The sequence below is a fragment of the Lynx rufus genome, unplaced genomic scaffold (genome assembly GCF_022079265.1).
Source record: "Lynx rufus isolate CCGP_SWC_20201006 ecotype Redwood Valley unplaced genomic scaffold, mLynRuf1.p SCAF_5, whole genome shotgun sequence".
NCBI lineage: Eukaryota > Metazoa > Chordata > Mammalia > Carnivora > Felidae > Lynx > Lynx rufus.
This window is the reverse complement of record NW_025814867.1, coordinates 128,064,855-128,086,020: the sequence shown is the minus strand read 5'-3', so window position 1 is coordinate 128,086,020 and position 21,166 is coordinate 128,064,855. Positions and strand designations below refer to the sequence as shown.

The following is a 21,166-nucleotide window of genomic DNA, read 5'->3' as shown; positions in this document are numbered from 1 at the left end:
CTTTTACCATCGTTTCCGTAAAGAGCTGACGACTCCATTGGTTCTAAAAGCACTATGCACAACCGAAAGCATTTTTCTGTAGTGAAATATCCCAAACATCTCATTCATGGTTGAAGAAGATGGGGGAAGGGATGTGTTAAGCAGTGAGACGTGAAGGGCGAGCGCTAGGCCTGCCTGTCACTGAGGCTGATAGCTTGGCGACGGTTGTACATCATCTCCCCTTCATTGGCTCATAAAGCCCATCTCAGCTGAAATGCAAACGTGCGGCGTGACACATTTATTTTTCATCCTCAATCCTGATAGTTTGGGGCTTCCTGCGCATCATTAAATTGTTTCATTTCCCTATGTTCACCACAGATGTGCTGCCACCAGTTCCAGGCCAAGGGGATAAAACAGCAACAATGCTCTCAGATGGAGCCATTTATAGCAGCATTGACTTCACGACCAAAACCACTTACAACAGTTCCAGCCAGATAACACAGGCTACCCCATATGCCACAACACAGATCTTGCATTCCAATAGCATACATGAATTGGCCGTCGATCTGCCTGACCCACAATGGAAAAGCTCGATTCAGCAAAAAACAGATCTGATGGGATTTGGTTATTCTCTACCTGATCAGAACAAAGGTAACAATGGTGAGTCAGGTTCCTATTACCCGAGGAGTTATCTTCACATCATTTGTGCATGAGATAGAAATTAGTATTTGTTGTTCAGTTTAGTGACTCATTACCAGGTTCACCACCTAAACTAAAAAAATATTATCGGCATGTATTCAGTACCTTGCACAATCCCTACCACCACCACCGCCACCGTCACTGCCACCACACTCCAACACCAATCGGTTTCATCCGCTTAGCTCTTTTTCAATAGAGTGATCAGTAATCCATCTCAACTTCCATTAGGCAGGATAGAGGAAACATTCCTCCACTGTCCCACGACATCTGCTTCTGAATTGCTAACTGCATGTTCTGCATGGGCTTGTGCTGTGAACTAATCACATGATGCCACTATGACCTCTGCCCTTTAACCCTTAGCCTTACTTTACATCCCTGACTACCGATTGGCTGAGGGATTGTCTAATAGAATGCCACACAACCAGTCACAGGATTTCAGCACCACCAGCTCTCACAACAGCTCAGAGAGGAGTGGCAGTCTCTCAGGTTGGTCTCATCACAGTAAGGAGAAATATTTGTTTGTCACCAGCATATGACCTGTGTTCCTAACAACCGTGAAGAAATACTGAATCACAACTCACTGTCAGGCATTTATCTTTCAAATGACAATCGCAGTGTATCCTAATGAAATCATGCTTTGGGAAGGGGCGGGGGAATAAAAATCACTGTCACTATGTACTAAGGGTACAACACCATATTTACTCAAAAATAGTGTATCATTTTACCATTATTTAGGAGAGAACAGATGAGTTTGATCTGCCGTAAACCCTACCTAAAAGCCAAGAGAACTTCAAAACAAAAAAAAAAGATCATACAGGAAAGTCAGTTCCATGACATGGTCAGCAACGATAAATTCAGCTAAAATGCAAATTGTTTGGGACATTTTTCATAATACTAAGATTCCAGGGATGGGCCTTTTTATTTTTGGACAATTTTTTCCCAAATATTAGGATTTATTATCTCTCGAATGATAGTATTTAGAGTAAGGTGCTTCTACCGTGCTAACCAAGAATGTTAATATCAGACATTATTCTTCACAATTGATTTCCCCCAAAAATATGATCTTTCATATCGATAATTCTTTTATATAGTAAATGTCAATATCTATCAGAGATATAACAGACAAACTAACAATCTACCATGTAGGCATTGTGGAGCACACTTCAGGGCCAATTTTCACTGGATAGAAATATATGTCTATTGTAGTGAATAGCACTGATATCCTCCAGGCTCAAGGATCCTCACATCTAAAATAAGGAGGTTGTGGTCAACACCCTCTAACTTCCAACCATAACATGCACACTGTACGACGGATGGCTTTATCTGCACATTTCTATTGTGCGCACCACTACGTTTGCTTATTTTTTCATATTAATGGTATGCCATTTGTTTTTATGAATTTTTTTCATCTACAAGTTCTTAGTAAAGGATTATAGTGTATTATGATATGTCACAAGCTACCAAGCTGTAAAGAGTTAACTCTTTTACATCATTAGGGTAACATTTACTAAATGACTTTTCCTCAGGAGATAGAACCCTTTCAGTCTGAAATGTTAATGCTCTCTCTTCCCTCCACAATGAGGCATTTGCTCTTGGTAGAATTAGATACATTATAGAATCCAGAAAATTTTAAACATCTGTTATGAATTTAAACTGGCTTAGTAATATCGAAGGCTATTTTGAATAACCTTATATGTCATTTATACTGTCATCTATTTATAACGCATCCCACAATTGTACTGAATAATTAAAAAGTAATGTATCCTAGGCCTATTTCATTCCAGATATGTAAAGTCCCAAGCAGTATACATATTTTAAAAATCTATATATATTAAGCCATGAATTACATAAGACCTTTTGTGAATCTCTCATTAAATATTCTGTATATGTTGATTGACACTGAGTTTTAAAAGTTACCTTTTGAGTAATTGTAAGCAGAACATGATTCACAATAGTGCTTACTGCTTTTTTTAATCCATTAATCTCCTGAGTGACATTTATATATATCTATGAATTATATTAACTACTTTATCTACATTTGAATACAAAATTACTTAAATTGGTGATAGAAAGCATTCTTTCGGAGGTAAGAGTGAAGTGATTATTCCTTTCTAGTTTAGTCCAATTGAGTTTAATCTTACAGAATTTGATTTATTCTTATAATCATAGATAAGTTTTCTAAGCCTCAAATTTAAGATCAAACTGCCCTGTGAATATCTAATCATATCATATTATATGATTTTCTTAATTTGTACACAGCAGTGAAATCAATTTAAAATAATCACAATAAAATAATCACAATAATAAAGAAAATTGGACATTTCTAAATTATTTCAGTGAATTTCTCATCCTCTTTGAAACACTTTTATAATTTATTCCATACATAAGTTTTGAGAACTTGGGTTAAAAATCTAACCATTAAAAAAATATAAAAGAAAACTCAGATTTCTCAAAACCTATATGAAATCATAATTATATATACACATATATATAGCGCACAATATCAGTAGTGGTAATGAAATATTTTTATACACCAGTATTTTTTTAATTATGTGTTTTACTAACTTGAAAATGAGCTACTTTTATAATTTTCTATACAAAGAAGTTATTTGTTCAGCATAAATGTCAGTTTAAATACTTACATTTTGAGTTGAAGAGAAATGGGTCAAATATAGTTGACGGTCTTCAAAATATGTTCCCATAAAACATACTGCAGACAGTTCTCACTTTAAAATGTTTGGGGATCTTCGGTTGCAAGAAACAACAACGAGCTGTGGTGGCTCGCTTAGCTCAAGGTTTAGATCTTAGATAAACACAATATCCTTAGCCTACATCGTATGCCCACCACCAAGCGAAGAGCCCACCTCTTAGCTCATTGATAAAAGAGGAAAAAACATATATTCTTTTAAATTTGTTTTATGTTTATTTATTTTTGAGAGAGAGAGAGAGAGACAGAGCATGAGCGAGGCTGGGGACAGGGATGGTTGGTGCAGAGAGAGGGAGACACAGAATCCGAAGCAGGCTCCAGGCTCTGAACTGTTAGCAAAGAGCCCCATATGGGGCTTGAACTCATAAACTGCGAGATTATAACCTGAGCTGAAGTCGGATGCTCAACGGACTGAGCCACCCAGCCTCCCCGAGAGGACAAAACATATTGATTCATAGTCCCATCAAGACTCCACACAATGACAGAGCAGAAATTTCCCCTAAGAGGAGAAAGTGGACATTGGATTGAAAGCCCTCACAAATTCCCTCTTTGCATCAGCTTTGTTTCCCCATTTTTTTTGTTTATGTATTTATTTTGAGTGAGAGACAGAGAGAGTGCAAGCAGGGAAGGGGGGAGAGAGAGAGACAGAGACAGAGAGAGAGAGAGAGAGAGAGAGAGAGAAAATCCCAAGCAGGATCTGCACTGTCAGTGCAGAGCCGGACCACCTGGGACTCCATCTCAGGAACCATGAGATCGTGACCTGAGCTCAAGTCAAGAGCCAGTCATGTATCCAACTGACCCACCCAGGCGCCTCTCCCCAAACATATTTCAGTCTGATATTTGGAATAACTGATAATGCCTTTTTTGAACTTGGAAAAGAACTCAGCAGAGTTGGGTTCAGACTCCAGTAATAGTAATTTCTAGTTAAGCTGCTGCATTCTTTTTTTTTGTCCTACTGTGTGAATATGGACCAAATAACACTCAGAAAGAACTCTGTTTCATCATCTATTAACTATTTCATCTACATTTGAATACAAAATTAGTTAAATTGGTGATAGAAAGCATTCTTTTGGAGGTGAAGAGTGAAGTGATTATTCCCTTTCAGTTTAGTCGAATTAAGTTTACTGTTACAGAATTTGCTTCTAGAGATGGAAGAACTTCCCTATTTGTGTCATTCAGTTCTGGTGGTGATCATATAACATTTTCTAAAGTGCCGTGAAGTGAAGAGTGAAGGAACCAATGTACACATATAAATATATAAGGAATAAAGGGTGCCCAACTAGGGGAAAAGCCACTAAAAACACATAGCCCGAACCATTCCTCTTTTAATTATTAAAATATAATTCTGAGACTACACAAAAGATATGATCCTGGTTTGTGATTTTGGTGCACGATCAGGAAACAAAGGGTCAAGGCTCATCCATCTTAAACACAAAAATTATAGACTTATATCAAGAAGTATAGACATATTTAAGCAACTTCATTATTTTTATTCTGAGAGTCAGACTATTTCTGGGATACTCATTGGGGTTGGAGAAGTCGGGCTTGACAAAGGCTGTAGAAACAAAGGTAGAACCATGTTTGCTCTAAGATAGAGGAAATGAAATAGAGTAATAATAAGTGGCATTTATTGAGCTTTCTGTACAATCTGAGCCCTTTACATGCTTTGTCTCTTTCAACCCTCAAAATACCCCAAAGAAATAGGAAATTTGTATCTGTTTTACAGATATAAATCAAAGTGATATCTATTGAGTAATTTATACAGATACATGAGAAATTAGTCTTCAACCCCAGATTAAGCTGTTATACTCACAACAGAAGATACCTGCTGTTCTTTCTCTTAAATACCTCTCCTTTTGCCCAGGATAGGAAGTGAAAGGAAGGAAGAAAGCACTCTGTCTGTAGGGATAAGCTTTTAAATCTGTGCTCATGACATAGAAAACAGACATACTTCCATAATTGGCAACAGTGTCTCTGCCCAGCTTACCAGCTACATTACTTTCTGACACTCCAATAAGTCATTACTGTATGACATAATTTTCTGAGTTGGCTGATGCCGTTAGCTGATCATCAACTAGCTGATGCCAGTTGCTGATGCAGATTAACAGTTGGTTGAAGAAAGGAGATGAGACTTCTGGTACTATGTCTGTCTATTGAGAGCCCTGCTGCAAGTGTTTGATGCTCACAACTTTCAGGTCCAGAAAGATGAAGCCCAAGGGGTCAATACCATTATTTTTGGAAATATAACGATAGCCATAGTAGGAGTGAAGAAAGCTACTTGCATTCTATAGAACAACATCCTTTGTTATGCTGCTTCAGAAGTACTTATTCTTACAATCAACCATGACACATCTAGGAAGAAATTTGATTTACTTCAATTTTGGAAGAGTGAAAACTATGACACTATACAGATGATGAATTTTATTTTTATATTTCATTAAGCTCTAGTAATTCCAGATTTGGTTCATATGCTGCCAAGTCATTTTTTGCTCATGTTTTGTGCATGAACTAATTTGTATTAACAATAGTAGTGAAACTGATCACTGCATTTTCATTAATTTTTCCCCTCTTTTTGGAATTTTAAATTTTTTTTTTCAACGTTTATTTATTTTGGGACAGAGAGAGACAGAGCATGAACTGGGGAGGGGCAGAGAGAGAGGGAGACACAGAATCGGAAACAGGCTCCAGGCTCTGAGCCATCAGCCCAGAGCCCGACGCGGGGCTCGAACTCCCGGACCGCGAGATCGTGACCTGGCTGAAGTCGGACGCTTAACCGACTGCGCCACCCAGGCGCCCCCTCTTTTTGGAATTTTAGAAAATGCTATGCTTAAAACATCTGGGAACTACTCTCACTATAAGCAAAAATAACTACGCCATTCGTTAGTTTAAAATTCTATAAAACTTCTCATTGTGGAAGATTTATAAGTACCCAGATTATATTTGATTGATTTTTATCAGTCACTTTTGAGAGAAAACTGTACTCTCTTGGATTAATTAGAGTAAATTCTAATGGAAAAGTTTAGCCTGTATCCTTAGACACTGCATTTTCCACTGAGAGAGATTATGCAAAAGAGCATTATAAACGCACTAAAATCTGACATTTGAAAGAATTTGTTATGGCCCATTATTTTGTCTAACAATGAAAACGTAGAGGCAGCAGACATGAATAAATCAATAAGTGTGCTTTTGCTACAGGACCCATGTTTTTGGTTTATTCAGCACTGTAGTTCATGCATTGGGAAAGAAGCAATATAATGTTGAGTGATTTATAAAAACATTTTCTGATTAGATCAATTCATTGTTTATAGCATTTAACAAATGTAATATACTCATTGTGGTGTTTCAAAAACATAAATCCATCTTCCCACCCAATGACTGTGTTTCTTCTGATATTTGGTATATCTGAATAGATGCATTATTACTTGCAGGTGGGAAAGGTGGAAAAAAGAAGAAAACTAAAAACTCTTCTAAACCTCAGAAAAACAATGGATCGACCTGGGCCAATGTTCCTCTACCTCCTCCCCCAGTCCAGCCCCTTCCTGGAACAGAGCTGGAACACTACGCAGTGGAACAGCAAGAAAATGGGTAAAATTGTCTTCTATACCAACAGAATGCCCAGGGCATTCCTCTTCTCTGTATTGTGTTTTCTTTGTCTTTATCTGGGATTCTCTTACTTTTTTCCCTGCCCCCTTCCCACCCTGTTCATTGCCCTCCGCACAACCCCACTTCTGTTGTTTGCACCATCTCTGTATTTTAGCTGATAAACACAACACAGCACATATTGAGAACCTAGAATCCTTGGCTGTCAAGTGCCTTAGATTGTCTGCAATCATGATAATGCAGCCTCCATTTATAATATTGCTTGTTAGTTTGAAAGCAAATGTCCACAGCTCTGTGAACTAAAGAGCCACTCCTGAGCAGGGTTGAAAAGGGAATTAAAATAACCTGATTCATCATCTCTCACAGCTTTCTAATGACTCGTCTGGCCATAGCAGAGCACCTACTGTTGAGCTCCATCACATGGTGTAATTGTAGAGAATTTAATCATCGGCTTTGATGGGAATTTAAGGGTTGGAACATGAAAGAGGTTCAAGCCACTGCACATTCTGTAACAAAACCTCTCTTAAGTTAGAAAATTTCCTTCAAGGGCCTTTAAATGTGACCAGTTTCCTTATTCTTTCCCAAATATGTCTCAAGAGTTAGTTTGCCTCTGTTAAGTGTTAATTGAGTTTAAAGCAGAAAGACATTGATACTTTTTATTCTCTAATAAAATAGCAAGTGAGGAGAAATATACTCAGTCTTTTTTTTTCTATTTTAATAATTCTAACTGCTCCGTCTTCCTCACAATTCCCAGGTCACTACTGCTTTTCACTGAAACTGAAAAATGCAGAATAAGGCAGCTTTTCTTTTTCCAAGTTTTTTTTTTAATTTAAACATATTTAGATATTAAGACACCTCAGTTTATTTGAATAATGTTTTATTCCCTGTCTTGTTTTTTGTAAAGATCACAGCACAATTTTTTTTTCTTCATTTCCTTTTCTTTTTATTTTTTAAAAGTTTATTTATTTTAAGAGAGCGCGTGTGCTCACATGCATGAAAGAGAGAGAAAGAGAGAGCAGGGGCGGGGCAGACAGTGAGGGAGAGAATCCCAAGAAGGTTCCATGCTTGTCAGCACAGAATCCCAAACAGGGCTCAATCCCACAAACCATGAGATCATGACCTGAGCTGAAATCAAGAGTCAGACACTCACCTGAATAAGCCACTCAGGTGCCCCTTCATATGCCTTTGAAACAGATGCTCTAGTTTCACAATTCCTAGTCTTCTCATACACTTCCTCCAGAAAGAGAGAGAGAGAATCTTTAGCAGAGCTTGAGGTGGGGCTCGATCTAATGAATCATGAGATCAAGAGTTGAAATCAAGCTCAAATCAAGAGTTGGATGCTAAACTGATTGAGACACCTTAGATGCCCTTCTTTTCTTTCTTTCTTTTTTAATCTTTTTTTTTAAGTTTATGTATTCATTTTGAGAGAGCTAGAGAAAGAGCACACAAGTGGGGGGTGAGCTACAGAGAAAGAGAGAGAGAGAGAGAGACAGAGAGAGAGAATCCCAAGCAGGCTCTGTGCTGTCTGCACAGAGACTGATGTGGGGCTTGAACTCAGGAACCATAAGATCATGACCTGAGCAAAAATCCAGAGTCAGACACATAACTGACTAAGCCACCCAGGTGCCCTGTCCTTTTCTTTTTAAATAAGTGCTATCTTAGGTAACTCCAGATTGCTATCTTAGATATCTCCAAATTAATTTTCTTAATTGGAACATTCTATGTCACAGCATTTCCTTCCTTCAAAATACCTCATTTACCTTTTCTTGATTGCATAATACATATATACTACATATATATAAATATATATACATTATACACAGAGATGTAGGTAGATATGCATGCACACACACACACACACAAACACACTTATGTATTCATATACATACTTCTCTATATGTTATTCTCTACATCTTTCTCTTCCTCAAAAAGGGCTTTACTTGCTTCTGTAGGATTATAATTCCCATTTATATACATATCATTATTATTTTACATTTTTAAAAAGTTCACATTCGAAATAGGAAATAAATTTTCTCTGACTTTTTAAAAAGTTAAATTTTGCATACGATCTTATGCAATACATATCAATAATGTAAATGTGCCCAGGTCACAGGAGCCTGTCAAAGGAAAAAAAAAAAGATGTACTTTCCACAAGAGGAGATTATCCAGGACTCAGGAATCTTCATTTTAAAGGCTGTATTCAGGAAATGGGAAAATAGAATTTGTGAATTGGGAAGAGTAAATAGTACTGACAAACATGTATAAACATAAAATTTTCAGGGCGCCTGGGTGGCTTAGTCGGTTAAGCGGCCGACTTCGGCTCAGGTCATGATCTTGCGGTCCGTGAGTTCGAGCCCCGCGTCGGGCTCTGTGCTGACAGCTCGGAGCCTGGAGCCTGCTTCCGATTCTGTGTCTCCCTCTCTCTGACCCTCCCCCGTTCATGCTCTGTCTCTCTCTGTCTCAAAAATAAATAAACGTTAAAAAAAAATTTAAAAAAAAATTGAACTCAGATCACATGAATATTGTAGGTAATTTGAAATCTTTTTTTTTCTTTTCCCACTAAGTCCACTTAAAAATAGACTATGATAGCTGTTACCCATTGAAATAAAACTATTTGTTCCAAATAAATGCTAAATGTCTCACTTGATTTTACTGCCCAGCAGTAGAATTAGAAATATTCATTTGATGAATGAATTATTACATATTGCCGAAGACTTTTATTTTTTGATATAAATTATTTTCTGAACATCAAGCTATAAAATATATAGGCATTCCTACCCAAATAATTTTAATATTTAGTCAGGGTGGATGATATTATAAAATCTTTTTTTTTGTAAAAATTCTTAAAAAAATTTTTTTAAATGTTTATATATTTTTGAGAGCGCGCGAGAGAAATAGTGCAAGCAGGGAAGGGGCAGAGAGAGAGGGAGACACAGAATCCGAGGCAGTCTCCAGCCTCCGAACTGTCAGCACAGTTCCCGACGCGGGGCTCAAACTCTCGAACGTGAGATCGTGACCTGAGCCGAAGTCGGACACTTAACCGACTAAGCCACCCAGGCATCCCATTTTTGTAAAAGATTTATAAAAATCCATTGGATACTTTAGATAGGTAAAGAAATATATATTTTGATTATATCTACTCAAAAGTCTTTGTAGCTTATAGTTTGGTTTTCAAGAACCTTTGAGTTATTTGTGTTAAGTACCTAGTATTTCCTAAAATAAAAATTATCACTCTTAACAATAAAGTCTAATCTGTCAGTAAACTGACAGCAGAATTCAATTTTCTTATTCCCTGGACTTAATTTTTCAAATGTTAATATTTCAAAGTTCTTCTTTCAATTGTTGGTGATGACAACACATATTTAAAATCAATATGACAAGAGTAAATTAAAATTAGTAGATTAGTGATGACTTTGCCCATTTCTTGATATACTATTTATACTTTTTTGTTTTCTAATATTGAAAAGGAAAGATTTTTAAAGACTTCCTAGATTATTTTATAATCTGCTATTCATGATATTAACATTGAACATTTTACAGATGAGTTCTTCTATAGAATTTTTTATGGCTTATTTTGAAATTCATATAGGTTTAAGAGTTTTTATTTTCTTAGGTGTTTTTATTTATTTTGAGAGAGAGAGAGACAGAGAGAGAACCAGTGGTGGAAGGGCAGAGAGAGAGAAAGAATCCCAAGCCGGCTTTGTGCTATCAGCACAGAGCCTGATGTGGGGATTGATTGCACCAACTGTAACATCATGAGCTGAGTTGAGATCAAAGTCAGATGCTTAACTGATTAAGCCATCCAGGTGCCCCAACGTTTTCTTGAAACACAAACAACAAAAAGTGTAGATGTCACCTCTTGGTTTTTAATAATTTTTATTTTAACAATCAAGAATTCTTGGGGCGCCTGGGTGGCTCAGTCGGTTAAGCGTCCGACTTTGGCTCAGGTCATGATCTCATGGTCCGTGGATTCGAGCCCCGCGTCGGGCTCTGTGCTGACAGCTCGGAGCCTGGAGCCTGTTTCGGATTCTGTGTCTCCCTCTTTCTCTGACCCTCCCCTGTTCATGCTCTGTCTCTATCTCAAAAATAAATAAATGTTTAAAAAAATTAAAAAAAAAGAATTCTGCAACTCTACTTCTTATGGAGATACATAGTTTTTATTTTTGTTGTTTATAATATATCATAATTGAGAACTTATTCAACACACATTTTTTTTTCAAGTACATAACAATTGCTAAGCCCAGTGCCAGGAAGAAACGCAACAGAAATGAAAGAAACAAACACACAGTTATTCAGGAAGATCTCATCTCTGATCTAGGGAGTCACAGGAGTGGTAGGTAGATAACAGAAAACACACACACACACACACACACACACACACACACACACACTATTTTGCATGATAAGCCCTAGATGAGCAATGTATACAAAATAATAATTTGCATTCAGGAAAGGATAACCAAGTATACCAGGTAAAGTAGGAGCAATCTGATAGTTCAGTGTTGAGGTGAATCTTGAATCATTTATTCACAAATAATTGTACCCAGAGTTAGGTGGTTGCTGGATGCCAGCTCTGAGCTTTCTGAAGCAAAAGGAGCAAAGATAACGAGAAGTGGTCCCTAACCTAAAGTAGCCTAGATTCCAAAATAAACTGTTAACAAACGATTACAACTAAATGTTATTAATGTCACCATTTGCTGTGCAGATGGAGAGAATTTTCTGTAGCCAAAGGGGAAAAATATAGAAATAAAAGATGAGAATGAAAATGAATAGCCCCATTAGTTTTCCTTCAGTACTTCCCACTCTTCCTTCAAAACCCCATCCTACTCTAGTTAAGGTTACTTGCCTTTCCTTAATTTTCTTATTCCTTAAGCTTCCTCCTCTATTGTAGTCAGTCCTACATCACATTGCATTCTAATTGCTTGTGTGTATCCTTCAGCAACTGGTATGAGATTTGTTGAGTTTGAAATATTCATAGTAGAAGATAATCTGAAGAGGTGTCTTAAGGCCACTTGTGGAGAGTTGGATGTCATATAGGGAGTCTGATAACAAAACTGGTAAATGTTCTGTCATCAATATACCCCTCTCGGCTTGATAAAAATGTATCACGATATATTCACCCTTAGCCATAAATATAATGTATTTTTAATGCATTCATATGATGCCAGGAAGAATTCAGTAAGGATTCAATAGAAATCTGATGCTTTTCTTTGTAGCTACAATTAGAGATTGGCAAGCTTTTGTGGGTGTTGAACTGTATTGTATTTTTATTAGTAATTCGGTATTTGTATCTGGCCTTTAACTAGTTAGTTCACATGCAACATTGATTTGTTGTCATCTTTCTCATTATTTCCCAGGCAAGACAGATAATTTGATGCCTCTTACTTCACTGACAATAAGTAAAAAACCAAACATACAAACAAAAAACAAAACAAAACAAATCTTTTCTAGGAATGGTTGGCCCAAAGGACCATTAGTTTGGCATCAGGAGCATTTTCACAGTCTTCTTTATGCTACTGCTAGAAAAGTTGAAATTCCATCACTCAAATAAGATATATATCTGTAAATGTGAAGAAAATACTAAAAACAAAGCTACACTTTTGATAACCTTTATAGAATCATTTGTTACTTCCTTGCCCTTCAGAAATGGTCTGAAACCTAGCATTTGTTGCTCTGGAATGGATTAAGATACAGACACCCCAGAGATGGTGAAAAGCCCTCCCGGCTGCATCATGTGCTCTGTGTCCCAAATTCTTTCATCTCTTCTGCCACATCCTTCTCCCAGTCTTTCTTTTATCCTCATCTCTCTATTTTTGTCTTCTTGCTCAAACCTCTGAGATGAATCCCATATTCAGTTTTGCCTATGTTTTGCATTGGTGGAGTTTGCTCTCTCCCGTTCTAGATTACCTTTGTAGAAAAGACACAGAAAAAGTGATGATAAGCACCCATTCTATTTAAGAAGAGCTACTGGAAAATTTTTCAGTCATTTAATACATTCTGCAATGTGTTTGTATAATTTTTGGTTAGGCTGTCTTTTGCCTGATGGTATTTGAATAACAAAAAAATGAGTTGAGTGCAACTAATTACAATTTTTTTCTATGTAAACTTAACATATGATACATATAACATTATTTCTTGTTTCTCTTATGCTGTCTACATATTTTCATTCTCATGTATGTTCTCTTTAGATTATTAGAAGCAAGGATAGTTTACTACTTATGAAGTAGGGGAATTTTAGAGAATAATTAAAGATTGAATATATAAACATGTTCTTTATTTATTCAAATGTAGGAAATCCCTTGCAATAAGCCAACATAAACAAAGGAAATACATGCTCTAACTTACGGAACAAAAAAAATGTGATATTTTATGGAGTAAAATTTTTTTAATGTTTATTTTTGAGAGAGAGAGAGACAGAGACAGAGCATGAGCAGGGGAGGGGCAGAGAGAGAGGGAGACACAGAATCTGAAGCAGGCTCCAGGCTCTGAGCTGTCAGCACAGAGCCCAACTCGGGGCTTGAACTCACAGACTGAGATCATGACCTGAGCTGAAGTCGTAACTCAACCTACTGAGCCACCCAGGCGCCCCTGGAGTAAATTTAATTATAACTATGGATGAAGTATAATAGCACTCACATTTCATTCTTGAAAATGGGCAGGTGTTTCATTTTTGTCCTTTTTTTTTTAGGATTCTTATATATATTTTTGTTAGACTTTATAATATACCATTTAAAGTCAAAAATTAAGTTAATAAAAGAAACCTAAACGTCCTGTTTTTTTAATTTCAATATAATTAACATATAATGTAATTTTAGTTTCAGATGTACAATATACTGACTCAACAATTCCATTCAACACCTAGTTCTCATCACAAGTGCACGCCTTAATCTACATCACCTATTTCACCCGTATTCCCATGCACCTCCCCTCTGGTAACCATCAGTTTGTTCTCTACAACTAAGAGTGTTTCTTGGTTTGTCTCTTTCTCTCCTTTTTTTCTTCCCTTTGCTCATTTGTTTTGTTTCTTGAATTCCACATATGAGTGAAATCATATGGCATTTATCTTCCTCTGACTGACTGACTTCATTATACTTGCATTATACTCTGTACCTCTATCCATGTCATTGAACATCATGAGTATTTTTATTAATGAATCAATTTATGTGTTTTCATTTCAAATCAATAAATAGGCTTATCATCTACTATTTTTAAAGTATTATGGCAGGTGTGGCCAAACAGAAGTAATTCAATGCCATAATTTTAATGTAGCATAAATCCACTTGAGGAAAAGACACTATCAACATGTGCAAGGTTAAATTCTAAAATAAATTAGACAATAGTTAAATAAACCAATGTTGGAAATGGCATAACATTGTGCATAATCAATTTCCAAGTAAATGTGCAAAAATGTCAGTTCAAGTTCAGAAGAGTAATATATCAGTGCTAGTTGGCCTTATCAGGGCAATCTTTATAAAAATATGGGATATAGCCTGTGGCTTGAAGGCTCCGTAAGATTAAGGTAGATGAAATTGGAGGAGTTCAGCTTATTCAAAATAAGTTGAATTCTTTAATAGATCAGAATGGAAAAGTATATTTTATTCAAACAATTCTCATGATTTCATAGACCAATTTGTAAGTGGCGTGATGGGAAAAACTGGAAGCACTGAATCCAGCTGGGGCCTTGGGTTGCAAACTTTGTACACAAAAGGACCTTTTTTTTTTTTTTAATGAAATCTAACTCTGATCTCCAACATATAAAACAGATCAAAATGGCATCATTTTGGAGCAATGTATTTTTTTCAGGTCAGAGAAGTACTTACCTAGTCAATAGATGGGAATACAAATTTAACCAATGGAATTTCCTAATACAAAACAAAAATTGTTGTCTGTAACATATTTAAGTGTGCCTGCTTATACTACAATATAAACAATATTTTGAAGGCATATTCCTATCAGAGTGTAACAGGGCGTCCAAACAAGGTCTTCAGTTTACAACTCACTGAGGTAGATTATTGAGGTAGCCTCAACAAAAGAGGAAAATTGGCAGCTAAAGCTGATATTATTCCCAGTAAAAAACCTCTCAGTATAACTATCCATCACCTACAGTCCTTCTCAGGACTGGTGAGGCCCTGCATGATCTGGCACCTCCTCACCTCTCCTGCCGCATCTCTGGGCAACTCCCTTTATTTTCCAGCTCTTACCAGTTAGGGAACTATGTGAGTTCTTCAAATATTGTTATCTTTTCTCTTTCTCTGGGCCACCATATGTGTTACTTAGAATATCCCCTTTTCCTGTGGTCAGCATAGCCTTGTCCTACCCCAAAACTAGTTTCACTCTCCCTCCTCCCTGTTTCTTTTTTTTTTTTTTTAATTTTTTTTTTTCAACGTTTATTTATTTTTGGGACAGAGAGAGACAGAGCATGAACGGGGGAGGGGCAGAGAGAGAGGGAGACACAGAATCGGAAACAGGCTCCAGGCTCTGAGCCATCAGCCCAGAGCCCGACGCGGGGCTCGAACTCACGGTCCGCGAGATCGTGACCTGGCTGAAGTCGGACGCTTAACCGACTGCGCCACCCAGGCGCCCCTCTCCTCCCTGTTTCTATAGTACTTGGCATTGTTGATTATTTGCTTAGTATCAGTCTGCCCCACCGGATTGCATGCTCTGTAAGTAGATGCAGTTACCTAGCACATGGTTATCAAGTACATGGATTATCGATTCAAGGATTTTTTAAATAGACTTTATTTGTCAGATCAGATTTAGGTTAACTACAAAACTGAGCAAAAAGTACAGAGATTTCCCCTATACCCCCTACCCCCAGAGATGCATAACCTCAGTCACTATCCATGTTTCCCACTAAAGTGATACACGGTTAAACTGATGAACCTACATTGATATATCAGTATCACCCAATGTCCATGGTTTACATTAGGATTCATTCTTAGAGTTGTATATTCTGTGTGCTTGGACAAATGTACACTGAGATGTATCTACCGTTATCATATCATAGAGAGCAGTTTCATTGTCATAAAAATCCTCCATCCTCCGCCTATTCATCCCTCCCTTCCCTTAACTTCTGGCAACCTCTGATCTTTTCACTGTCTCCATAGTCTTGCCTTTTCCAAAATGTCATATACTTGGAATTATACAGTACATAGCCTTTTCTGATTGGCTTCCTTCACTTAGTAATGTGTATATAATTTTCCATTAATTCTTTTCATGGCTTGATAGTTCACTTCTTTTTGACACTGAATAATATTCCATTATTTGGAAAATTTTCAAATTTGGCCTATGGATGAACTTTGTCACAGTTTATTTATCCATTCACCTACTGAAGGAGATTTTGATTGCTTCTAAGTTTTGGCAATTATGAATAAAGCTGCTAGAAACATCCATGTGTAGTTTTTTTTTTTTAATAAATTCAGCTTTAAAAAGGTACATGAAGACACTTGAGTAAAAATATTCGAGAATCATCTAGACATTTACGAGTTAGGATTTGTTAGGGAGGTCAAGACTACATATATACACTTGTAATAGTCATCTAGTTTTAGTTTCTTTAATGAAACTTCTATATGGTAGATACTGTATCAGGTGCTAGAAATGCAAAGTTGAAAATGATGGAGCTCTAAGTTTAAAGAGCTCATAGAACAGTAGGAGAAAATAGACATGAAACAAGTAATCCCGATATAATATGGGGAGTACCACAATGTAAGTATTTTGGAGTTGCAATCAATTACATATGGCAGAGGCAGAGAATACCTCATAAAAGTGAAAACATTTGAACTGAACCCGAAGGAAGAACTGGAACTCACAGGCAGATGATTTGAGAATAGCCCAGAGTTTAGAAAAAAATATACAGTAGGCTGATGTTGGGGAAATAGGTAGAAAAAGGTTGGGGCGCCTGGGTGGCGCAGTCGGTTAAGCGTCTGACTTCAACCAGGTCACGATCTCGCAGTCCGTGAGTTCGAGCCCTGCGCCAGGCTCTGGGCTGATGGCTCGGAGCCTGGAGCCTGTTTCCGATTCTGTGTCTCACTCTCTCTCTGCCCCTCCCCCGTTCATGGTCTGTCTCTCTCTGTCCCAAAAATAAATAAACGTTGAAAAAAAAAATTAAAAAAAAAGAAAGGTAGGTTGATCAGATGGGAAAGGGTTTTTTTTTTTTAGACCCTGCTATTGAATTTGAACTTTTTTTTATAATAGTGATAATCACTGAATAATTCAAAGCCTAAGTGTAATGTGAATGAGGATTTTAGAAATATAATCCCATTGTCTGCATGGAAGATAGGATAGAAGAGACGGAGATGAAATCCCAAGAGACTAGGAAAGCAAGTTAATGAGCTAGTTCACATCAGAAGGATTCTGATCTGTGATTATGAAAGTAGAGGTGAAGTATTGGAGAAAGATTCAGTAGAAGTGGAACTTATAGGACATTCAATAGTATTACGTTCAATACATATTTTATTCAATAATATTGTTTATCCCATTCTTTAGTCTCCTTTTTAAAGCATACTGGGATCTTTCTGATTTATGAAAATGATAGTATATGGAGAAGGTGCAAATAGAAATGCCACTGATGTTGTGTCACAATGAAAACTGTTTGGGCTAATTTTCTATATTCCCTTACCAGAGTCCCTAAAAAAAATACTCTCTTTAGAAGTTGTTATTTTTCTTTTTAATATGTATTTCTTCAGGCTAGCTTTTGAACGTCTGTTTTATAGATACAGGCAAGCATGAGTTTTTACTGAGGAAGTTAGAGAATCAGGAGCATCAAAGGGCCATTGAATCCATTTCGTAGTACAAAGTCTTAAAGACTGACGTGTCATATGGACTGAAAGGTTGGCATAGATCTAGAATAAAAGTAAAATTCTCAGACACTTCTTTGATGATCAATATTGGCGTACACAGGGATGAACAGGAGAAGAAAGTAGTTAAATCTACAAGCACTAAGGCACTAAATTAATTCATTAATTGTCTGTAATTAGCAATTTGGCTTTTCCACATGAGTAAGTTTGTTAGGAAGTTATTGCCTTTTGTAACTGTGGGGTAACAATTAGCTAATAAGATCTTGTAAGAATAGATTGAGATATTGAGATAGCAGTAGTAATTGTGAGTAGAAATTAAGATAACAGCCAGGTGATTTACCGTGGTCCCACCAACAAACTGAAATCAGGACAAAATAAACCGAGAGAACGTTTTAGGTGCTGTTGTTCCCATGGTGGTTGTTATTTATTGCCAGTATGATTGTGTGTATGTGTGTATGGACGTGTGTGTTGATAGAGTTTATATTTTCTCACTTGATTTCAGTTATGACAGCGATAGCTGGTGTCCTCCATTACCCGTGCAAACATACTTACACCAGGGTATGGAAGATGAACTGGAAGAAGATGATGATCGTGTCCCGACACCTCCAGTCCGAGGCGTGGCTTCTTCGCCTGCTATTTCCTTTGGACAGCAGTCCACTGCAACCCTCACTCCATCCCCACGGGAAGAGATGCAGCCCATGCTGCAGGCTCACCTGGACGAGCTGACCAGAGCCTATCAGTTTGATATAGCAAAGCAAACATGGTATGTATTCTTGTTAGGTCAGGAGACCCATGCCTTCAGCACAGGGACAGAGGAGATGTTCTTTTGCAAGAAATTCATAAGGAGTTCTCATATAACTATACAGCTGAGGTTAGAAATGCTTCTTTGCAGTTCCTCTATCATCTGCGTAAAGAAATTGACCAAGAAAATGTTAAATAACTGGATCGAAGTCATATAACTGGTTAAGGAGTGACCCGGAGCAAGAATTCAGATCTGCTGAATTGCATGCTAAAGTGCTTTTGGCTACACCAGAATCTTTTCTGATTTACAGTTTAGCTTCGATTAGCTTATCCTTGAACTCACTTCCAGTGCTACAATATAAGGCTCCTTTTGGATTGTTCAAAGTGCCTGTGATTAATTCTGTATGTGGTCATGAATATGTAAATGTAAGCTTCTACAAATCACATATGGTCAGTTATTCAAAGATCCTTGGGCTGAATAAAATGAGACAGGAAGAAAAAAACAGCAATATTAGTAACAGTAAGTGCATTAAAAAATAAAACCTAGAATAACCAAATTCCTTTTTTCCAATCAACCCATAACCTTTCCTTAGGTATTGATGGCAATCTACTGAGATATCCTGTGCAAGCATGGAAAAAATACGAGTGGGACCGGCTCTCACAATTTTGTACAGTCGTTTTTTTTTTGTTTGTTTTGTTTTGTTTTTTATGTGTGCTCTCTTCTCTCAAATAGTGACATATAAGTCTGACTCTTGAAAATGAAATCTCAGTGACATACCTCTGATTATCTTCTGTTGATTTCCACGATGTACTTTGAAGTTAGATTTTTATGAAATAGTATTTGCTTTTTTTTTGACACTCTTAGTTACTGGGATAGTTGATAATGAGATATATCTCATTCTCAGTGTTGATGAACTATTTATTTTAAAAATACAGCAAAATGTACAAAGAGATACTAAAACCAAGAGTATTATTTAAAGCTTCTTATGAGCATAGGATCTTTTCTTAGAACCAGAGGTTTTTAAACATTTTTTTCTCAATCATCAGATGTGTTTTCAAAGGTCAAAGCAAATCTGTTAAACAGTATTATTTTGCATCAGGCTGCTTCATAAAATACCACTATTTAAGTTGAAGCCGACTGCTTTAAGAGCTGGAGGATTTCCTTCAGTTTAATGTGGCCATGTACTTCAGTAATTTAAGACACAGATTATAGCTTAGGTGTTCCCAAATTCACCTGCATTTCACCTGGATAACCTTAAAATATATTGATATGTAGTCCCCACCCTCAGATATTCCAGATTGCCTGGTCGGGGACTTGACTGAGGGCAGTTGAGGTTGGGACAAGTAGCACTGTCACTACTTACAAGCTATATGACACTGAGCAACTTAACATTTCTGTGCTTCAGTCTCCCATTTGTAAAATGATGATGATAATACCAATTAGCTCATATACAATGTAAGAGCATAGTCTCTAAGACCACTTGGTTTCAGTAATTCACTAGAAAGAACTATAGAACTCACTGAATGCCATTATACTGAAAGTTACGGTCTATTATATTGAAAAGATACAGATTAAAATCAGCCAAGAGAAGAGATGCACAGGACAGAGTCTGGGAAGGTTCCAAAGGTAGAGCTTCCAGTCGCCCTCTCCCAAAGGAGTTCTGAAAAGCATTACTTTCCCACCAACAACGTGTGACAATATGCATGGAGTATTACCAACCAGGGAAACTCACGTGAACCTTGAGCTTCATGGTCTTTCTTGAACCTTTGTCATAGACATTGTTAGCTATCTGCATGGCTGACCTCAGTCTCTAGCTCCTCCAGAAGGCAAACTGATACCATGTGACTAAAAGCCCCTACCATAAATCACATTATTGGACTCTCTGGAGAAGCCTAAGATTAGCAGGTGAACAAAGACACTTCTATCAGGTAGGATATTCTAGAACTTAGAGATTACCTCCCTGGAGCACATGACAAAAGCCTAGCTTTTCTTTGGGCAAGGTCAAATTCTTTATTACACATCATATTGTGTGAGAATTAAATGAGTTCTTCCTGGCTTAGTCAGTAGAGCATGTGACTCTTGATCTCGAGGTTATGAGTTCGAGCCCCACGAATGTTAGATTCGTGGATGTTAGAGATTACTAAAAATAACATCTTAAAAAAAAGAATTTAATGAGTTTCCTCATATACAAGACTAAGTACAATATCTAGCTGTAATATAGCTGTTATTCAGAAGAGCTTGGGTTTTCACTTAAATTGTTCACTGCTGTATTTCCACCCTTAGAAGAGCACTACCCTTAGTGAGTGTTGCACAGATATATGCTAAATGAGTGAACAAACTAGTTCTTCTTTACCTTCTCCAAGTACCCATAGGGAAAACCCTGTTTCTTTCTCTGAGTATGTTTCTGTTCAGTCCAACAATCCTCCAGAGTGTCATTGCTGACTCCCTATGTAAAAGTTATGAACCTCTATGTACTCACACAGGATCTCACCCTTCAGGAATGGAATATGCTCCTCATCTGAGCTGTACATCAACATCACAGGAGGAATATTTAAGAAATAATAATTCCTAGGCTCCACCTCCAGGGACTCTGTATATATTGACCCATGTAGTGCATAGCACATGCTTGTCACTAGAAGATAT

At 37.1% G+C, this 21,166-nt stretch overlaps 1 protein-coding gene across 1 annotated transcript in view; it reads left to right on the top strand.

Moving 5' to 3' along the window:
* The window catches only part of ROBO2 (roundabout guidance receptor 2), a 561,209-nt gene that overhangs the window by 486,629 nt on the left and 53,414 nt on the right, over window positions 1-21,166 (top strand). The window contains exons 21-24 of the mRNA XM_047100461.1: window positions 358-639; window positions 1,039-1,164; window positions 6,814-6,970; window positions 18,284-18,544. Coding sequence (XP_046956417.1) covers window positions 358-639; window positions 1,039-1,164; window positions 6,814-6,970; window positions 18,284-18,544 — 826 coding nt within the window. The remainder of the gene's footprint in view (window positions 1-357; window positions 640-1,038; window positions 1,165-6,813; window positions 6,971-18,283; window positions 18,545-21,166) is intronic.